Source organism: Cajanus cajan, chromosome 4 (assembly GCF_000230855.2).
Source record: "Cajanus cajan strain Asha chromosome 4, NIPB_CcT2T_4, whole genome shotgun sequence".
Lineage (NCBI taxonomy): Eukaryota > Viridiplantae > Streptophyta > Magnoliopsida > Fabales > Fabaceae > Cajanus > Cajanus cajan.
The window spans coordinates 70,074,593-70,095,634 of NC_138520.1; the positions used below are offsets into that span (position 1 = coordinate 70,074,593).

Below are 21,042 nucleotides of genomic sequence, written 5' to 3' on the forward strand. Positions count from 1 at the left end.
ATATGAGCGTTTCTTAAGTTTTTAATATAATTTATTTCATAATTAAAGTTAAGATTCTAATTTTAAAATTTTGTTAAAAGATATAAATTATTATTATTTGTCTTCATCAATTAATTGTGTTTAAATTTTTAAAATACCAATATTGTATTTCTTTTAAAATTACTACAAGTAGTATTTTAATTTCGGCATGTACTATTCGAGAGAAATATTTATTTTTATATAATAAAAATTTATAACAAATAAATATTTTTTTATATAAATTATATAATAATTAAAATATAATAAATAAATATATTTAAACATATAAATTATATAATACTTATTTATAATGTAAAATCTAAATTGTAATTTAAATTTATAATATATGTTTTAACACACTGTTTAGAGATTACAACTTGGGAAGTTTCTCTATGTTAACTCTTAGCCTAGTCAAATTAGTGCAAAGCCACATTAGTGTGAAAAAAGAAAAAGAAAAAGATAACAGCTTGCGGGGTGTCTCTATATTAAAATATTTTTCTAAATAAAAATATTTTCAATATGCTATATATATTACGTGTATTATTGAATTTTAATTGTTTAAATAATGTTATTATATTTTTTGTTGACATCTTATGATGATATGTCTTTTTAAAGACCACGTATATTCTCTAAATATGTGATATCATATACTATACATAAAAATCACCGTCAACCTAGATTCATATGATTATATGAAGATTATAATACTATTCAACTGGAAGTAGATGACAATGCTCTTTGACTATTTTATTATAGTGTGTTATTTTAGCTGGAGCTCTAAACATTAGGAGAAATCTAATAAAAGAAGAAGAAGAAATATTAAGAGAATTTACGGCCGACTTTTCTTGCGAATTTTTCATAAAAATTTATAAGAAACGTTGTTCTTGCAAATTTTCCTATGAAATTTTATCTGTAAGTAATACCTTCGTGGATAATAATTTTTTGCGAATTTTAAAATTTATAGAAAATTTTCCTGTGAAATTTCTTGCGAAAAAAATTTGGAGGAAAGTTTCCTAAAAAAAAAATTGCAGGAAAGTTTCTTGCGAATTTTTTCGCAAGAAATTTTGCAGGAATATTTATTACAAAAAAATTAAAGAAATTACTATAAATTCTATCAATAATTTTTCAACTTTCAAATGCTCACAATGAATTCATTTGAAGCATTTGTTTCCATGTCTCCAACATGTGATACATAATCTTTTAAATTCTATGATTGTAGATTATAAGCCTAACACTCAACCATATAAATCAACTTGTAAGGTAAGTGTTGCCCCAACTTATATACTCTTTAATTGCTTTATTTTCAATCGATGTGGGACTCGAAGTTTTTTTTAAATATTAAAATTATAAATTTAAATATATATTTTTTTATTTTTCTTGCAAATTAAAATTTGTAGGAAAATCCGCAAGAAAAGTTACCTGTAAAATTTTTCTACCATTTAGTAAACATTACTTGCGAATTTATTTTTGCACGAAAATCTGCAAGAAACAAAATAAAATTCTTACAATATTTTCTGCAAATTTTTACCATGGAAAAAATTTCTATGATTATTAAATTTGTAGGAAAATTTGTAAGAAATATCTGTAAATTATTTTTCGCAAATAAATTTGCAAAAAATTTCTGCAAATATTTTTTTGTAGGAAAATTCGCAAAAAATTTCTGTGAATATTTTTTTGCAAGAAAATTCGCAAAAAATTTCTGCGAATATTTTTTTGCAGAAAAATTTGCAAGAAAATGCCACTTTTCTAGTAGTGACGAGTGTTCTAAAATCAAACTATTTATTTCCATTGATTGAGTTGAGGATGAAGTTGAAAAGGGTTTTCCATGGGTTTCGAGGGTTCAAGATGTTCATGGAGGTCCATGCTTGAGTGGTGTTTGATTTTTAGTTGCATGTTGTTTCTAATGATGAATTTGCGTTGTATATGTTGTATAGATGTTGTTTGAGATGTTGCATGCTATGAGAGCTTTTTGATTTTTAGGTATTGTGTGAAATTGGGCTCTGCACAAGTGTAGAATCCAATATTGCATCGGACGTGCCTTCAAGGCATCGAGCGTGGTTCTAAAGGAGACGTATTTGTCTTAATCACACTAGGCGTAAAATTGGTGGTGTCAGGCATGAGGAGGGAGACTCATCTTGGGTTGGAACCTCACTGGGTGTGGGTTGAATGGTACCGGGCATGAGGAGAGAAACTCGTCTCTGCCTTGGTTCACGTTGGGCGCTAAGGTGTGTGGTGCCAAGCCGAAGTCAAGCAAAAAACTCTCTACTTGAACAGGGTCCGGGGTGGAAGTTGCCAGGCTAGGCGTGAGAGTGTGGGGCACTCTTTGCCTCAACCATGCTGGGAATAATTGGAGTGACATCAGGTGTAACGTAGCAAGTTGTTTTAGAAAGTCCTATATAGGTGATTTAGTAGCCCAGAACGGGTCGTTCCCAATCTGGAACGGGCCGTTCCAAGCTATTAAATTTACCTGTGATTCGTGGTTGAGAACGGGCCGTTCTGGAGGGAGAACGGGTCGTTCTGGTTAAAGTACGGGCCGTTCTGGATGAGTTCCAGAATGGGTCGTTCTGAAGTCAGAACGGGCTGTTCTGCATGTGGTTTTTGCGTATGACAAAGGAGTACAAAATGGGCTGTTTCGGATTCGGTACATGCCGTTCTGGCCACTCCGAAATGTCTATAAATAGGGGTTGTGGGCCGTGAGAAGAATGCGAGTTTTTAGAGAGAAGGTCTCTGGGTCAGTGAGCTCCTTCCTCTCCCAAATTTCTTTGTATGATTCATTTTCTTCTCTAGACCACTAATGCCTTCTGTCATTTCTTGAAATTCAGATTAGAAAGCTTGATTTAGGTGGATTGAAGTTCCGAGTTGAGCCTCGAAGGGAAATTCTACTTTTGTTCAGTTTTTGGCTATCTGAGCCAATTTTCAGGTGAAGGAAGCTAGAATGTAGGTTGTTTAATTTCAGGAGAGTTAGGGAAGCTTTATGCGTGGTGTTCTTTTGTTGAAATAGTTGAGTTGTTGGGTGCTTAAGTTGATTTATGTTGTTTATGTGTCAGTTGACATGATAGATGAATTTTAAATATGTGATATATTGCTGAAGTTGTTTATAAAGTTGTTAAGTTGCATTAAGCTGCTATTGTAATGACTATAGTTGTTTAATTAAGTTGTTTGCATGTTGTAAGTTGTCTATTGTTGTTAAGATGTACATTGCTGTAAAGTTGATAAGATGTCTATTGCTGAAAAGTTGTATGTTGTTTAAGTTGTTACGTTTATTAAGCTTTGATGATGAGTTGTTGATCACTAGGACCAGGGGAAATGTTTTCGAAGTTGCTCATCCCATTGTGTGCATTGAGATAGTTGTGGTGCTCTAAGAGCCCAATTTGTTGAAAAACCCTCCTTGGGAAGTTGTCCCTTGGAGTGGACGTTGTGTTGTTCTCCTCTAGGACTTAGTTGATCCCGTGTGTGGGCAAGGTCGAGGCACACGTGTACAAAGCGACCACGGTATAGGGGACAGGCCGAGCTATACCGATTACAAGCGGCCAGATGTTTATTGTTATAAAGTTGTTATGGTGTCTATTGTTGTAAAGATGAAAAGTTGGGGACATATGGTGAAGATATATGTCCTATGTTGAGATACATAGTACTAAGGTGATAAGTTGAAAGTTGTTTTAAAGTTGAAAGTTGTTTTAAAGTTGAATCCCTTAGTACTGTGTGGGCGACATGGAAGTATTCGATCCATGTCATGGTTGAATGACCAATTTGAGTAAGGTATCTAGTTAGAGATGTAGTATTTGGCTAGGTACTAGAGGGTGCGTGGTACTTGGAGGACAGTGGGTGGGCTAACTCTACATGTGGATTGGTGAAGCTAGCCAAGACCGTGGTAGGCTCATACCCAAACCCTTCTGTCCTGACAGTAGTACTGGACCTCCGAGTCTAAGTGGCACACCTGAGAAATCAACTATTGTTGTCTATACCTGGTTCTCTTCGGAGTTCCTAACGCTATTCTATACCTGACCTGGTTGAGATAGGTCAAATGCTGGATTCGGTAGGGTTTATGCCACCTATACTGCTCAACTTCAGTTGTTGGAGATCTCCCAGTTGTATATGCGTGATGACGCATTAAATATTAAGTTGTATATTTGATGGAAGAGGTTAGTGAGAAGTGATGAATGTTCTTCTCCTTAGCTCCTCCTAGCCACGGATCCTCTTCAAGGAGATATTACCGAATGAAATGGAACTTAATTGATGAAGGAACACGGATGGATGAAGGTTCAAGCCTTGGATGGAAGCATCCAAGCTCAAAGATCAATGGAAGACTCACTTCAAAGAGTAGGAAGAAGATGAACTCCCTAGGTTTTTGAGATGAATTCTCTAGAGGACTTTGAAAAAGAAATTCGGCTCTTGGCTCTCAAATTTCATATAAGGTTCAAAGTGAATACAAAAGGTGAAAGAATGGCTTAAGTATGCACGGAATTGTGACCCATAGGTGCCTAAACTAAAGCCTCACAAAATGGCGCCTAAAGTTTGAATTCAAATTTGAATTTTGAATTCAAACTTTGGTGCACATGTGTAAGTCCGAAAATTTAGGTACCAAGGTGCATTTAGGTGTGATTTGAGAGTCATTTAGGGTTAATTTGAGTGGCACATGTTCAGCCACCCATGGTGCTAAACATGTGACTCAAATGTAACTTAAATGACTTCCAAATTAAACCTAATTTAACCTAATTAGCATACTTTAGTATTCCTTGTATTTTCCTATTCTAATGACCTAATTACATTGGTCAAACAATTACAATGGAAAGGAAAAATTACAAGAATGAAAATGAGCCCAATATTGGGTACCAAAAGCCCAAAGGCCCATGAAGCCCAAAACTAGGCCCAACTAGCCTAAAACCTAAAATGCTACTCTATGTGGTCCAAAATACAAGACCAAAATATATGATACCTATACTAACATGATGTATACAAAACATATGAAAATAGCTATAACAAACTATGGCCCATGAAAAGTTCAACTTGGGCCTTCCCAGGCCCATAAGGCCCATTGGGCCCTGACTGGCCCAAACCTTCATGTCTAGCCAACTCCTCTTGGATCTTTGAGTATGTCACCTCTTGCACTCCAAAGCATGATTCCATCAATATTGTTATTGTTGTTGTTGTATTAAAGTTGCTTCTAAGTTGTATGAATGAGTTGTGTTTTTATGTTGAACTGTATGATCGTTTGTGATGATGATTGGATGAATGAGTAGTATAGTGTTTTCCCCTATACTTGTATGGTTGTTTATCAAATTCTAGCTTACCCTTCTGTTTCCATGTGGATGGACTGCTATGATCATATGGTGTATGGGAGCAGATCAGGGCTAGGTTGGAGCTGTTGACTGAGTCTGCTACTAGAAGTGTATTTTTTTGGTGCCTAGTGTCAGAGTTACCACCTTGGGTAACAATTTTGTGCTTGACCGGCACTAGGAGATAGTAGTTTTGGATAACTGTATAAATACTAATACTTAAAAACAATTATTTTTTTATATATAATTATTCATGTTTTGTATTTATGAGTTATCCAATTTTATTATTTATCTTAGTTTATAAATTTTTAGTGCGATTCCATTAAGTGTAGAGACCACGGCGGGTCGTTACATCAGGCATGAGTGAGATAGGGAGCTCCCTGCATTAGTAACATTAGGCGCACGGTAAGTGGTTTTGAGTGTGAGTTGGATGATTAGAAGTTTCATTTTAATGATGTTTTTCATTTGATTGAGGATAAATAAGATGTATGATGAATAAGTTGTACAAGTAATATGGTAATATGTTGTATGAGTTGATATATAGTAAGTCGAAGTATGTTGCGAAGTTGTAAGTCGTTTTAGTTGCTCGTGTTGATTTATGTTATGGTTGCTCAAAGACGTGAATGTTGTAAAGATGTATGTTGTTATGTTGTTTAAGTTGACATGTTGTGAATGTTGAAAGTCAAATGCTGTATGTGTTGTATGTTGAAAATGTTGTTAAGTTGAATGCTGAAAGATGAATAAGCTGCTAAGTTGATAAGTTATAGATATGTGGGTTAGATACATATCTTTTCTATGATACATAGAAACTAGAGGAGAATTAAAGGTGTTTTCAAACTTAATATCCCATTATGTGGATATATGTTGCGGTGTTCTAAAAGCCTAATTGAAACCTTTAGTAGGTAAGTTGGCCTTTGAACGGGTAAGTTATTTTCAATTGTCTCCTTTAGGTTCTATGTGGCATATGTGTGGATAAGGTCAAGACACACGTGTATAAAGAAACCAACCGAGTAAAGTACCGGGTCAAAAATTTAGTTTCTAACCTAGTATTAGAAGGTTGTGATATTTAGAGGATAGTCGATGGACTAATCCCATAGGTGACAATGTTGTAGACTAATATTGTGGTAAGCGCATACCTAAATTGTTCTATCCTGATATAATACCATACTTCCTTATTTAAGTGACAAAACTTAAAAAATCAATCTAGCTTATGTTAGTCATTGTTTCTAGTCTTGCGCTAGCCATTATTTTTGGCCTTAGTGTCAACCGTTGATTATGGTATTATACCAGTCATTGTGATTCGATAAAGTCAAACCATTTAAACTGTTCAACCTAAGATGTAGGAAATCTTCATAGTTGATATGTGTGGCTAACACATTAGATAGTGTAAATAATGCATGTATGCTGATATAATGAAATGTCATGAGTTGTTAAGTTGTTATGTTGATGATGCCCTGTTGTAAGTTGAATTATTTAATGTGATGAATGTGATGTATCATGTCCAATTGATATGATGATTATAATGTTTCCTTGTTGTAAGATGAGATGTTTTTACATGATGATGTTTAATAAGTTGTATGTTGAATTATTTTCACTAGCTTACCATGTGTTTTCCTTATGGTGGGAACTGCGATGATCATACTTAGTATGAGAGCAGACCAGGATTAACAAGATGACTTGTGTAGTTGGAGGATTAGTCGCACTGGAGGTGGTTACTTTTGGTTGTAGGCTACTCCTATGTAATCGAGTTTTGTATAGATGTTGATCAACACTTTGGTTTATTTTGCAATTGGTATTGTATTTTGTATATATGGTATATATACGAGATGCCACTTACTAGTTGTAATAAACTCTAATTATTATGTATGTAGTTAAAACTTTTGCTATGGAGTAGTTGTATAATAGTTAGTATAGTGACCTATCGGGTCATTACATTAATACATGATATAAATTAGGTAAAATTCTACTCACATCTCTTTATGTCTTTTTAAATAACATATATCTCTCTTTTAGTTTTTTTAAGTGAACACTAATCTATTTTATTTATTTATGTAGGTAACACATATAACCTTTTATACAAGATAACACCATTTGTACATTAATAAGTGAGAATAAATTATTAATACAAGAGTCAATAATTAAATAAAATTTTATCTTTTACTTAATTTTAACTCTCAAATTATATCATAAATATCATACATAAAAAATGAATGATAGGCATGTATATGATTCAAAATATGAATTAACTTATATTTTTTCTTCTTCTTTTATTTTAATAAACTAATGATATTACTCTAAGGAAGCTGAGTGATTTTTAAAAATTAGAAAAAAAAAATGTGTATCATTTAAATATATCTCAAAAAGTTAAATACAATTTTTTCTAAAAATTAAATATATTTTGTCTCGCATAATTTTGTCAGTTTCATTATTTATATTTTAGAAACATATTAATGTTTCATTATTCATTGATATAAGCATTTATTAAAAATTAAATTTAAATACATTTTTATGAGAATAAATAAAATGAAATTAATCAAAATATTTAAAGAGAACGATATAATTAACACACTAGAGACAAAGCTTTATTGAGCAGAGACATCTCTCCTGCAAATTTTTTAAGAATATATATATATATATATATATATATATATATATATATATATTTATAATTGAGTTATTTCTAATAAATTTTATTAATATTTGTAAATATTTTTTAAACTTTATTCTCAATTATAAATAATTTTAAGTCACTAAAAAATTAATGATAATATTTTTTTTTACAAATAAACTTGTTTACTCATCAATTATTAACCATTTTACGTCATTGAAAGCGTATATATGGAGAATCTTAATGTGCAAAATTTTAGTCATTGAAAAAATATAAATAAAATAGTCTTTAATTAGTCATTTAATTTACTAGTCATAATTAATATATTGCATTTTAAGGTTTTTTTTTCCCGATAACATCAACCATTATGATTGATTTAATGAACACTTTTATACATTTCATTAACAATTTCTTTTCTTCATATTATAAAACTCTTCTTTTGTGTGTGTTTTCAACCCCATTTTTTATTTTTATTTTTTATATACTCATTCTAGTATAAGAAAGTTTATACAATATGATTTGAATTAATAATTTTTTCTTGCATGCAAAATTTTCTTGAAATTTTTTAATCTAGATTTCTTTCATGAATTTTGATTTTTTCTTCTTCTATATTTTGTAAAAAAAATGTGATTATTTTCTTAAATTTATTTAAAAAATTTTGGTTTTTTGTGCGTGCAAATTCTCATATAAAATTAGTTGGAAAAGGATATAAAAGTTGAAAAAAAAAGATGTAACATTATAGTTTTTCATATATGATAGTTATACGAGTTGTTAGAGGTGTTTTAAATTATTTTTTAGAATATGAAGGTTTATGAAACTCTTGAGATCAACTTGGATCAAGAAAAAGGAGAGATGTATAATTATATAAGGTTTTTAGAGATAAGGACTTCATAAATTCACTTCTAAAATCTTTTATAGAGAAATTTTATAAAGATAAACTATGGTGCCAAATTAGACCTTTTCACCTTCTGATTCTACCATGATCATCTTTATCCTCCCTTGAAATTGGGTTGGTGTTGTAGAAGTGAATTCAAGTCTTTGGAGCTTGAATTTGAATAGAGAAGTCAACCCTATAAGATTTTGTTGTTCTTCCCCTTTTCTTTAATTTCTTTTTTTAGTAGCAAATTGACGTAAGATATATAAGTTTGTTGTTTAATTATTTGATTTTTTTTTTATGATGCTTTGTTATTGAATTTTCCCATTGGTGGCTTACTTGTTGAAAATTTGATGATTGGAGTTATAGAAAGTTAGGGTTTTGGGGTTGTTGAACCAAAATCCAAAGTTGCTTGATTCTTGCTAATATATGGTTGCATGTGGATTTTGAAGTTGATTTCATGATGTTGAAATAGTTTAGAAATGGATTCATGGTGTGCATGTGGTTGATGATGGCTTGATGGGTTGGGAGTACGCATGCACCATGTGAGTACATTGCATTCTCGCTTAGTAAGGCACTACTTGTTAAACGAGCATTCATCGCTAGAAGGCTGAAAACCCAAATATTTCATTTTTACTCACTGACACTTGAACTGTTCAACAAAAAATGCATGAACTCTAAGAATGCCTATAAAGCTTTGCTGAGCAAGTTCTCTTAACAAGCTTGGGTCTTTAGATCAAGGGTTATTGTGTCTCATTGAGCATTTTAGTTGTAACATTGCATTTGTTGAGTTTGGCTTAAATTGTTTTGTTGAAGGACTTAAGGTAGGATGAGGAGGTGCCAAAATCTTTTCTTTCTCCTCTTAGGTTTAAGTTAGTAATGAAGTTGCAGTTCTAGAGGTCGAATATTTCTTCAATCCTCCTAGACTCTGTTTACTTCTCCTATGAGATTTTTGGGAGCCTTAGAGCTGAGATTCTATAACTGGTGGTGATTTAAAGTAACTTGAAGCTGAGAATCACATGGTGTAGGTGCGGAACTCATGTTGTTAGAGCTAGAAGCCTATTTCTTTCTCTTTTTCTTCTTCTACTTTAGAGTAGTTCAGAGTTTTCCCCAATTTCACATCGTTCTGAGGTAAGGTAAGTTGTATTTTTCTAGTTTTGATTGAGAAACTGAGTTGTGTAATGAAGTATGAGTTGTATATTGTGTGCCTTTCTTTAAGATTCATGACCATGTTAATCAATTTGAGTTGGGTTCTAAGGGGATGCGAGGTTTTTGGTGTTCTTGATGAAGAGTAAGAAATTGATAATCTACCTAATATGTTGTTGTTGTTGTTGTTGTTGTTGTTGTATACCCATTCTTTTATTTTTGAGTTGCATTTTATGAAAATTAGAAGGTTTTTAAGGTTGGATGTATGTGTTATTACATAAGTTGATAGAAATTGGAGATTAGCATTGTTCTTCATTGATGCTGAAAATTTTGACTTTTTGAGGTTGGATGTATGTGTTATTTCATAAGTTGATAGAAATTGGAGATTAGGGTTGTTCTTCATTGATGCTAAAAATTTTAAGTTTTGAAGCTGAGAGTGAGTTTTCACGCTTAATGTGAAAATTGAGAAGTGTGACTAAAAGGATAAAGTTAAGTGTGAATTTTCACGCTTAGTGTGGCTGAGGTTGAGCATGGGATTCTACGCTCATCGTGGAAACCTAAAAATTTTATTTATAACTCTTTAGAAGCTTGAGACTGAGCGTGAGAACTCAGTCAAATATTTTCCTTTCAAATTGAGTTGGTTGCTTACTTGATGAATGAGTTGTATGGATGATGTTGCATGATAATGAATTCATATGTTGAAATTTGATATGTTGTATGAATTATGATGAGGATTATGTTGTAAGCTACTAGTTGAGAGTTGAGTTAGGTTATAGAGTTGTGTGGTTCTACTACAATGTTGAATATGTTATATACATGACATTTTTATATTGTTGAGATGAAGAAAATATATTTTATGCATGATGCTTCTATGTTGTTGAGATGATGAGTGTTGAGAATGCCTTAGGCATGGTGTTGTTGAGTTATGATGACCAACCTAGGACTAGAGAGAGGGTTTAAAGTTGCATATTCTGTGTGGATATTGTGTTATGGTACTCTAAGAGTCTAATATTTTTTTGAAAAAAATTGTTATTGGAAAATTGATCCTTGAAGATAATTGTTATGTTAAATCTCCTCTAGGACATAGTTGGTACCATGTGCGGGTAAGATCAAGACACAAATGTGTAAAGGGACCAATTGAGTACAGTACAAAGTCAGAAACTTAGTTCCGAATCGAGTACTAGAAGGCATAATATTTGGAGGGTAGTTAGCAGGCTAATTCAATATATGACTTAGTTAAACTAGCTAATATTGTGGTAGGGTCAAACCCAAATGTTTTACCCTAACAGTGGTACTAGACTTTCTTGTTTAAGTGACAACATCTATGAAACTAAGTTGCTGTGTTATGGATTGATATCCAAATTTGTTTTTAATCTAACAAGCCAACAAGATCACCATGTGTTGTTGGTTCGATACGGTCAAGCTACTTAAACTACTCACCTTGTGCTGTAGGAGATCTCCAAGTTGAAGTACATGACGTCGTACCTAGTGTTGTGTTGTATAGTCTATGTTGTATATCTTGTGTTGAAAATACCATGTTGAGTGTTGAGGACTTGTATGATTTTTGTTGTGGTGTTACAATTGATTGTTGTGTGGTAATATCTTGAGCTGTTTGTTTTGATATATACACATATTGTTTGTGTTGTGATGTTGTACAGTGGATAGTGTAGAAAATGAAATGAAGATATGATGATATATATTGTTGTTGATGTTTCATGTTGTATATTTAAATTCTAGTTTATCCTTATGTGTTTTCCTATGGATGGATTGCGATGATCATACGTGGTATGGGAGTAGTGCAATGATAGATTAGTCTTGGAAGTTATGTAGTGGAGACCACCACGAGGTATTGAAGCTAGTTGTTCCTTTTTGAAGCTATCCTTGAGTAGAATTCCTATATTGATGTATAGAAGTTACCTGACTGGTAACTTGTTAGAAAAGATGGCTAAAATTCAAGAGGGGTTGAATTGGATTTATCAAAAATTTAATCAGAGTTTTGGATCTTTATTAAAAAAACTTTTCTAAAATTCTTTCCAATTGAAGTATATTGAAATCTTGATATATGGGATATACTCTTATATGCTCATTAAGACTTTCTTTAATCTTTAGGATCTTAACATGAAACTATGCATGAATTACATTTCAATTAACACCTCAATCATACAAAGATATAGATCACATGCAATCAATTTTAACCAAGTTAAGATACTAATTAAAGATTACACAATTAAAAGGATTAAGGATGAGAGAAAGTGCAAAATGATTTATCCTGGTTCAACCACTCCACATGTGACCTACATCCAGTCCTCAATCATAACCTGATCAAGATTTGTTCCACTAACTTTCACTACTAGAAAAATTAATATTTGTGACGAATTTTGTGACGGAAAAAATAGCATCGCTAATAGTGACGAATTTTGTGAGGGAATTTAAGTTTTGTGATGGACTAGAATTTATTGACTTTTGTGACGGATTTTGTGACGGAATATATTCCGTGTCTAAAAATCCGTCACAAATTTCGTCACTGAATCAAAAAAAAAAAATTTGTGACGAATTTTGTGACGAAAAAATTTTCGTCTCTAAAAATCCGTCACTAATTTCATCGCTAAATAAAAACAAATGTTTGTGACGGATTTTGTGACGGAATGAACTTCGTCTCTAAAAAATCCGTCACAAATTTCGTCACTAAAATGAAAAAATTTAGTGACGGATTTTTCCCTCTCAAAATTCCGTCACAAATAAGTTAAAATATTTTGTGAAAAATTTGTGATAAATTGTTTCCTCTCAAAATATTAAATTTTATTTATGAAACTTTTATATTTAAGAATTATGCATAATTAAAGAAAATATGTTAATTTTTTTTTTAAAAAATAATAAAATTAAAAATATTTTATTTCATTAAAGGACTGAAAAAATTATGAAATTCATTTAATTAAATAAAAAATTGTCAATTTTGAACATAAGAAACTAAGACATTCATTAAAAATATTTATAAAAAAACTTGTGAAATTAAAAAAAAAAAAGAATATTAATTTAATTTTGGCTTAATTACATTTTTGATCCCTCAAGTATTGTAATTGTGCAATTTTGATCCCTAAGATTTTAATTGGATAATTTTAGTCCCTAAAGGATTGTAATTGTGCAATTTTAGTCGTTTAATTTTTAATTGAACAATTATAGTCCCTCAAAAATCATAATTGTGCAATTTGAATCTCTCCCATTAAAAATTTAATAATTTTAAAATTTTAATATATATATATATATATATATAATAATAATAATTTAAAATTATACAATTATTTGCTTATTTAAGTTAACATATTCTATAATTTTTATTAATGTAACAAATGATATATATTTATTATTACTAAATAAATAAAATATTTATATTATTAATAATTTAATATTGCTAATAAATTATAAATTGATAATTTGATAAATATAACTTAGTATATATTAATATACTTTTACAAAAATATAAATATAGTAGATAAGATATGTATATTTATATTTTTGTAAAAGTATATTAATATATAATAAGTTATATTTATCAAATTATTAGTTTATGTATAAATATACTAATAATATTATTGATATTAATTTATGAATAATATTATAAAAATATATATATATATATATATATATATTATGTATTTATTAATAATAAATATATATCATTTGTGTGACACTCTCTACCCCACATACCATAACACAAATAACAAAAATTGAATAACATAATCTTTTTCATATTTAAAATACCAAACATGTTTAATTCAAATCAAAACTCATGTATTTGTGGAATTAAATAGATATTCATACATCTCACGCAACAAGGAATACAAGAGAACAATCAAAAAGTAAAATATAAACTTGCATAGTTTATTTGTTTCTCTCAGGATTCTCTTAAGAACCTACAGAGTACTCTAATCCATACAATAAACATCTTACTCATATAATTGTCTCTTACAATTGCATTCCCTTATGGTGTGTTTGGATGAGTAATTTTACAAATTCAAGGAATTTGAAATTCTTGGTATTTGAATTACTTTGATTTCAATTTCTATCATTGTTAAAATATTTTGTTTGGATAAGTCAATTCAATTTTTTTTAAATTTTAAATTGTTAATATGGATATGATAATTTGATTCTATCATGATAAAATTGCTTTTAAAAATATATTTATATGTTGAGATTTTTAAATAAAATTTTATAAAAAAAAATGTTAACCAATTTTTAAATATTTAATAATTTTAAAAATTAATTTAGATAATATTTAATAATTTTTAAAGTATTTTTAAATATTCAATAATTAAAAATATGAAGATATAAGATAAAATATATAAGTGAAATAAGGGGAAAAAATATGAGGAATTTCAAATTCTTACATTTTTGGGAGAATTTGAAATTCTATTATTTCAAAGAATTTCACAAATGCTTGGAATTCAAATTCTTTGTAAATTCTCCATCCAAACAAAGTATTTCACCTCAAAAATTTAAAATTCTTCAAACAAATGAATTACCCCATTAAAATTCCTCATCCAAATATACTTTTAGGTTTCTCATAGGAACCATAGAGATATTAAAATTATACATTTTTGATTATTAAAATAGTAATAATTATTAAAAACCTTTAAAACATTCTATAAAAGTCATTAAAATAACTATAAAAAGATAATGTCCACAAATATATATAATTGATTTAATTACATTTTTGATTCCTCAAGTATTGTAATTGTGCAATTTTGATCCCTGAGATTTTAATTGGATAATTTTAGTCCCTAAAGTTTAGGAATTTAGATAAAACTGATTTAGGAAACTAAACAATAAATTAAGAGAGTATAAACTAGTATATCTAAACTATATCTTATAGAATTATCTTAACAATTTATATTGTTTATGATATATTATAAAAAAAAATTATATATATATATATATATATATTAATTTCTTTTTTTTTTTATATTTTAAATTTCACAATGAAGATAAAAACATATTTAACAATTACTTTGATCTCTTGACTTGATTATGTGAATTTAATTTATTTAATTGAATGATCAATATTAAAATATTTTAAGAACTAACTCTAATCTTTTCAAATCACTCGGTTGTTATTTGAGAATAATAATCAATACTACCAGAGAGTTGTTATATGGTATACTTAAGAGTGATTTTTTTTTTAAATCTGTTGATCTAGATTGTGTTTGAGAGAAGACATTTAAGTAGCTTATTAAGTTATTTTAACTAGTTTACAAGCTAATCCGATTAAATAAGCTTGTTTAGTATGGGTGTTTATAATTTATTTTTATAAATTAATTGAAATAACTCAGTTTGTAAGTCTTTTTTTTATTCTTTTTACTTTGTTATCCTTATTATTTTTTTGAAATTAATTTTTATTCTTTTTAATTTAAAAACTACTTTATCTTTCCTGTCATTTTCTCATCCTCGTTATAAGAATTATTTCTTGAAATTTTATAATTATCAATTAGCCTACAAAAAACTTCCAATTCAATTAGCTAGTTCACAAACTTCTAATTTTTCAGTTCTTAACTAATAAGTTTTCAGTTTCCAATTTATAACTTATAAATTTTCAGTTAGTTTATGAGCCAATTTTACTAAAAACCTTTAATTAACTTTATAATTCTTGTAACTTTTTTTTTTTTTACAATATAACACTGCTTATTAAATAATTAGTAGCAAGTATTTTTTTTTAATTATAGTCATTTTTCATTAGTAGCAAGTATTTTTTTTTTAATTATATAACACTGCTTATTAAATAATCCGTCACTAAGCTTATTAGTGCAGTTGTGGTGGTTCGTCGATGTCTGGAATCAATGTTATTCCTAATCAGCTGTGACTATTAGGGTGGAAAGAAAATTGATTTCAAGATGGTTTGATTGGCTAGGAACTAAAATTTGTAGTCCTTTTTCTTATAAACTGATTGATGAGCCGTAATTTAGTGCTTCAATTCATATCATTATGGCATTGATTACTTCTCACATTTAGGGTTAATTTCGTGGTTTTATCATGTTTGCTAATTGTCATTTGAATTATGGGCCTAATTGCAAAACTAATCAAATTTCTGTTTCTGGACAGTTTGACCTTCGCTCGGTTTTTTGGCTCTATCTGGAGCTACAGGACTCCGAATTGAGCAATCTTGGTGGCGTTGGAAAGCTAAGAGAAAAAGCTACAAATGTCTCACTAATGTGCATCTCCTAGTTCGAAGCCTAAGATGGTCAAAATGGAGCCCGAAAATGACCCACGGAATCTGGAAACGTTTTGGGCCTTGTTTTGCAATGTTCAAATCAGTTTGGGCCCAATTTGACCCAAGCCTTCTAGAAGGGCAAAAGGGTAATTTAAGAAACCCTAAAAGAGGGCAGAAGGGAGCCCTCTTCACACATTCTCTGTCTCTTCCCCAAAACCGTAACCCTAACCCCCTTCCTCTCCCGCTCCCTCTCCCTCTCTGCCACCGCTCCTCCCTCCCTCTCCGCCCTCTCCTTCCTCCGCCGCATCTCCCTCGCGGCCTCCCCCTCCCTCCGCTGCTTCCTCCTCCCCGCCACCCCCCTCCCTTCGCGCCCTCTCCACACGCGCCACCACCTCCTCCCTCAACGACCCCAACCCCAACTGGTCCAACCGCCCCCCCAAGGAAACCATCCTCCTCGACGGCTACGCCTTCATCGAAGAGATGCACCGCGAGGAAGGCCACGCCGCTGTGAACTGTTCAGCGGTAAAGCGAAAGAAACCATGCTATGTTTGCGGTGGTTTGGGACACAATGCAAAACAATGCACTAAGGTATGTCTTATAGTCATATTCTGTCATTTTATTGGAATATGAGGGTTTAATGTGTTTTGTTGAGATATGTTTTATGCTCCTACAGACGCAAGATTGCTTTATCTGCAAAAAAGGTGGTCACCGTGCTAAAGACTGTCCAGAAAAGCATGCGAGTACTTCTAAAAGCATTTCTATTTGCTTAAAGTGTGGAAATTCTGGGCATGATATGTTTTTTTGCAAGAGTGATTATTCACTGGATGATCTCAAGGTTGTTCTGTTTCTTATTGTGCTTTTCTTTTATTGTCAAATTTGGGAAATGTTTTTGGTTGGATTTGCATAAAATTAGTGGCTTCTGTTGGATTTGAATTGCTAAGTCACTGACTATTTACCTTTTCTGTTTAATTAGGAAATTCAATGTTATGTCTGCAAGAGGCTTGGCCACTTATGTTGTGTCAATTCTGATGATGCAACACCATGAGAAATTTCTTGTTACAAATATGGTCATTTGGGTCATACGGGTTTGGTAAGTTTTATTTATTTAATGGTTTAATTGTCTTGCCTTATTATATATAGCTCTTTTGCATAATCTAGTCTACTCTTACTGTGTGACTCTTATTCTCTCTTAGTAAGGGGGGAATTTGTTTGATTGTTTCTTTCTTTTTGTTGTTGTCATCTTTTTCATACCAGGCATGCTAAAATGTTTGCAAGATTTAAATTTTATTTAGTGGAAATAAATAGAAGAAAGTTGAAATAGCCTGAAAATGATATTTCACTTATTGCTGAATTGCTTGTTAACATGTATGTGAAGGAAACCAATCATTTTTCTAAACCTAAATGCATCAGTGATAGCCATTTTGAACTTTCTTTCCTTTCAAAATCATTAGTTATCCTTGCACTCTGTTAAAAGCAAATTTCATCCTGAAAACAAATGAATAATATGCTAGTATTCAAGGTATTAGCTTTCAGTTGCTTTGATATAGAGAAAGGAAAATATGGCAACTAATAGGAACTACTGTCTTGGCCTTTGTGTTCTGATTGTACTAATGGTTACCGGTGTTAAACAACCTTTTACTTGTAGAGATGTGAGTTTTCTTTGTTTTCATTTTCAAAATATCACATTTTATAAAATAAAAAATATATGGTACAATAACTTGATTAAACAATAGTTAAATCTTTAGTTGCCTGATTGTTTTCTTAGATTCTGTGGAAGTATAATTTTAGAGTAGCTTGGTTGTGGTGGAGTGTCATTTTTGAAAATCATTGAGGGGATTATTGTCATCAACTCACATTCGGGTCTTTTTAAATAAGATATATTGGCATATGTAAATTTGATAATCAATTGATGCAGGCATGTTCAAGGCATGTTAATTTTTTTGGTGTGTTGATAGTTTTAATGACTATTTTACTGTAAGGCTTAATTGTATGTGCATGTTTGTAACTTTTTTGGGACCTGGTCTCAACAAGGCAGGCATGTTTTATTGTTTTGGGTTTACGATTTTGATCCTCTTGGATGTTCTAGAGTGTACTTGGTGATTTGCTTGTTCTGATCAGTTCACATAATACATTGTTGTGTTCTTGTTAATTTCTGGTCACATTGCGCTATATTGTATTTACTTGGATGTTTTTAAACACTAACTACATAATTTTTTTAAGTGGCTTTGGTTATCCTTTTGAATTGGCTCTACTATCCCTTGCTTTTAATTTGATTCCCTGCTTTTTAGAATTGTTATATTTTGGGTTTCTGATTTCAATATTGCTTTAGCTGAACCTTATTTTGATATTTTGCACCACTTTGCAGGGAAGTTCCCAACACTTGTATTAAGACTTATGCCCACATGATTTTTTCTTATATATATTTTTTAATTTGTCAGTTCATATATTTGCTTTGATGATGCTGGTTTTCCTTTAGTTTCCACTAGCCAGTGACGAGACAGTGTTGGAAGAAGGTGATATATTGAAAATGTAAGATTTTTGAGCATGGTTTTTTTTTTTCTCAGTAGGAATTTTGTTATGAGTGATAGGGGAATGAAATTTGTGTTTTTCGCTATTACTGGGAAGTTGATGGTAGTTTCTTTGGTTTTTTGTAGTGATTTGGCTTGTCATATAGATGGTTTCATCGCGGCTGTGGCTCACACTCATGTTCTTCAGGAAGGTCCTGTCACAAGAAGGGCAGCTGATGTTATTGCTACTGCAAATACTGCTGCTGAGGTGGCCTTGAGGCTTGTTAGACCGGGAAAAAGGGTAATCAATTTTAAGAATTTTTTCCCCTGTATTTGAATTTTTGTATGATTTGATTTGGAATTTTCAACATGTTGCCTCTATTAATTGTATGTTTCGTAGATAGGTATAAGGTCATCACTATATAAGCAATCTAGCTTAGTAAAATTAGGTTGCTTCATGTGTATTGTTTGAAGGGGTTTCTTTGCCTAAATGTGTGCCTTGTGGATTTTGATCTCTAAATGATGAAAAGTATCATGGCTATGGATATACTCCAATGAAACTTTATTGTCATAGTTACACTGATAGAGGTCATTCATTATTTTTCATGTGTTGTCTTGCCGATTAAGCACATCATTAATCTTGGGAACTCCTCTTGATGTCTGTATTGTTCTTTTATCTTCATTTTAAATGATATCATGCATTTTCATAAAAAAGACTTGATATTTTTTTTGATTAAAATTGTTTCAATAATAGCTCTGGTAATCGATTACCAGAAATGGGTAATCGATTACCAGAGACCCTTTTAATAAGTTAATTTCGAACATATATATGATTTCCATTGTCTGGTAATCGATTACATGTATAGGTAATCGATTACCAGAGTTTTAAAACAATAGTTTTCTCAAATTCAGTAATCAAACAGTTAGCGAGGGATTCATCCCAGTTAGTGACGGATAAAATCCGTCGCAAATAGCGAGGGATTTAATCCCTCTCAAATAGCGAGGGATTTAATCCCTCTCAAATAGCGAGGGATTTAATCCCTCTCAAATAGCGAGGGATTTTACATACCTCTCAATCCCTCTCAAATAGTGAGGGATTTTACATACCTCTCAATCCCTCTCAAATAGCGAGGGATTTTACATACCTCTCAATCCCTCTCAAATTGCGAGGGATTTAATCCCTCACAAATTGCGAGGGATTTAATCCCTCACAAATTGCGACGGATTTTTATTAATTTCTAAACATTTATTGTTACAAATTTGTGACGGAAATTATATTGTTTGTGACGCCTTAATTCCATCACTAATTGTGACGGAGCAAATAATCCGTCACTAAATATTTTGTGACGCCAAATTTTGTGACGGAATCATTTCCGTCACAAATTCCGTCACTAGCTTATTTGTGACGGATTTTATGAAGTTTAGTGATGGATTTTTTCCCTCTCTAATTTTAATTTTTCTAGTAGTGTTTATGGAGAAGTTTTACAATCACATTCACATGCAAAAGACTCATTCATACAAGATATAACCTTTCTTGCATCCAAGAAAGTACTCCTTGTATTAACCCACTACAAGAACTCCTACACTTGAGAAACCTACTCAAGTTGCTTATCACAAAACACAAAAAAATTAAGGAATGAATTCACCTGAAACTCCAAACTAATCAGATAGTGAATTTTGGATAAGTTTTTGTCCTTCTTTCAAGAATGTATAGATGATGATCAATTTCTTCAAAACATTTCACAAAGTGTTTTTAATTCTTGGATTCACACAGAAATCTCTCCAAGAAGATCACAAAGATCAAAAGTAGTTTACAAATTTCACACAATACCACTTGCATATGTTTCTGTATGAGAAAACCATTTTTATAAAATTTTTAGGCTTAGATAATCAATTATTTTGTTCTTAGCAATTTTGGAAATCACTTAAGAATAGAATAATCGATTATTTCATAAGATAATTAATTATTCCAAAGAGTGCTTTTTGGAATAATCAATTATTTCTACAAATAATCAATTATTTCTAAAAATAATCAATTATTATAACAAGGTTTTTCTTTTTAATGAAAAATAGAGCAAATATTCGATTATTGTAAGTGAATAATCAATTATTTTGAGTAATATCTCAAAATTTGATTTTATCATCCATAAATCTTCCCGTTATATTTTATCATCATCATACTACTTTCAAGACAATAAGGATAAATATTTATCACATGCACAAAGCATAAACTGACACAACATGCTTAAAGTAAAACAACAAGCAACTACAACTCATAAACTACTCTATTACATTTTAAACATTCACATATTCCATGACCTTCACTCTTCTCTTTTGTAATCATCAAAACACTTCAGAAATTGATTCATCATCCTATGAATCTCAACATAACTTAGGTTGTATAGTTTACA

The 21,042-nt window shown here is 30.9% G+C and overlaps 1 protein-coding gene across 3 annotated transcripts; it reads left to right on the forward strand.

Annotated features, from left to right (window-relative positions):
- The first annotated feature begins 16,096 nt into the window (after positions 1-16,096).
- Positions 16,097-19,365, forward strand: LOC145956945 (uncharacterized). 3 transcript variants are annotated; one of them, XR_014433355.1, is made up of 3 exons: positions 16,097-16,712; positions 16,798-18,653; positions 18,779-19,365. XR_014433355.1 is itself a non-coding variant. In XM_083072946.1 (3 exons), exons 1-3 carry the CDS (start codon positions 16,605-16,607, stop codon positions 17,167-17,169), a joined length of 342 nt encoding a protein of 113 aa, XP_082929072.1. In that variant the 5' UTR covers positions 16,098-16,604; the 3' UTR covers positions 17,170-17,554. The 3 variants fall into 3 exon arrangements, 1 of the variants encoding a protein (XP_082929072.1); XM_083072946.1 differs by lacking the exon at positions 18,779-19,365 and having other exon boundaries at positions 16,098-16,712; positions 16,798-16,959; positions 17,098-17,554; XR_014433356.1 differs by having other exon boundaries at positions 16,642-16,959; positions 17,098-18,653; positions 18,779-19,364.
- Positions 19,366-21,042: the final 1,677 nt, after the last annotated feature.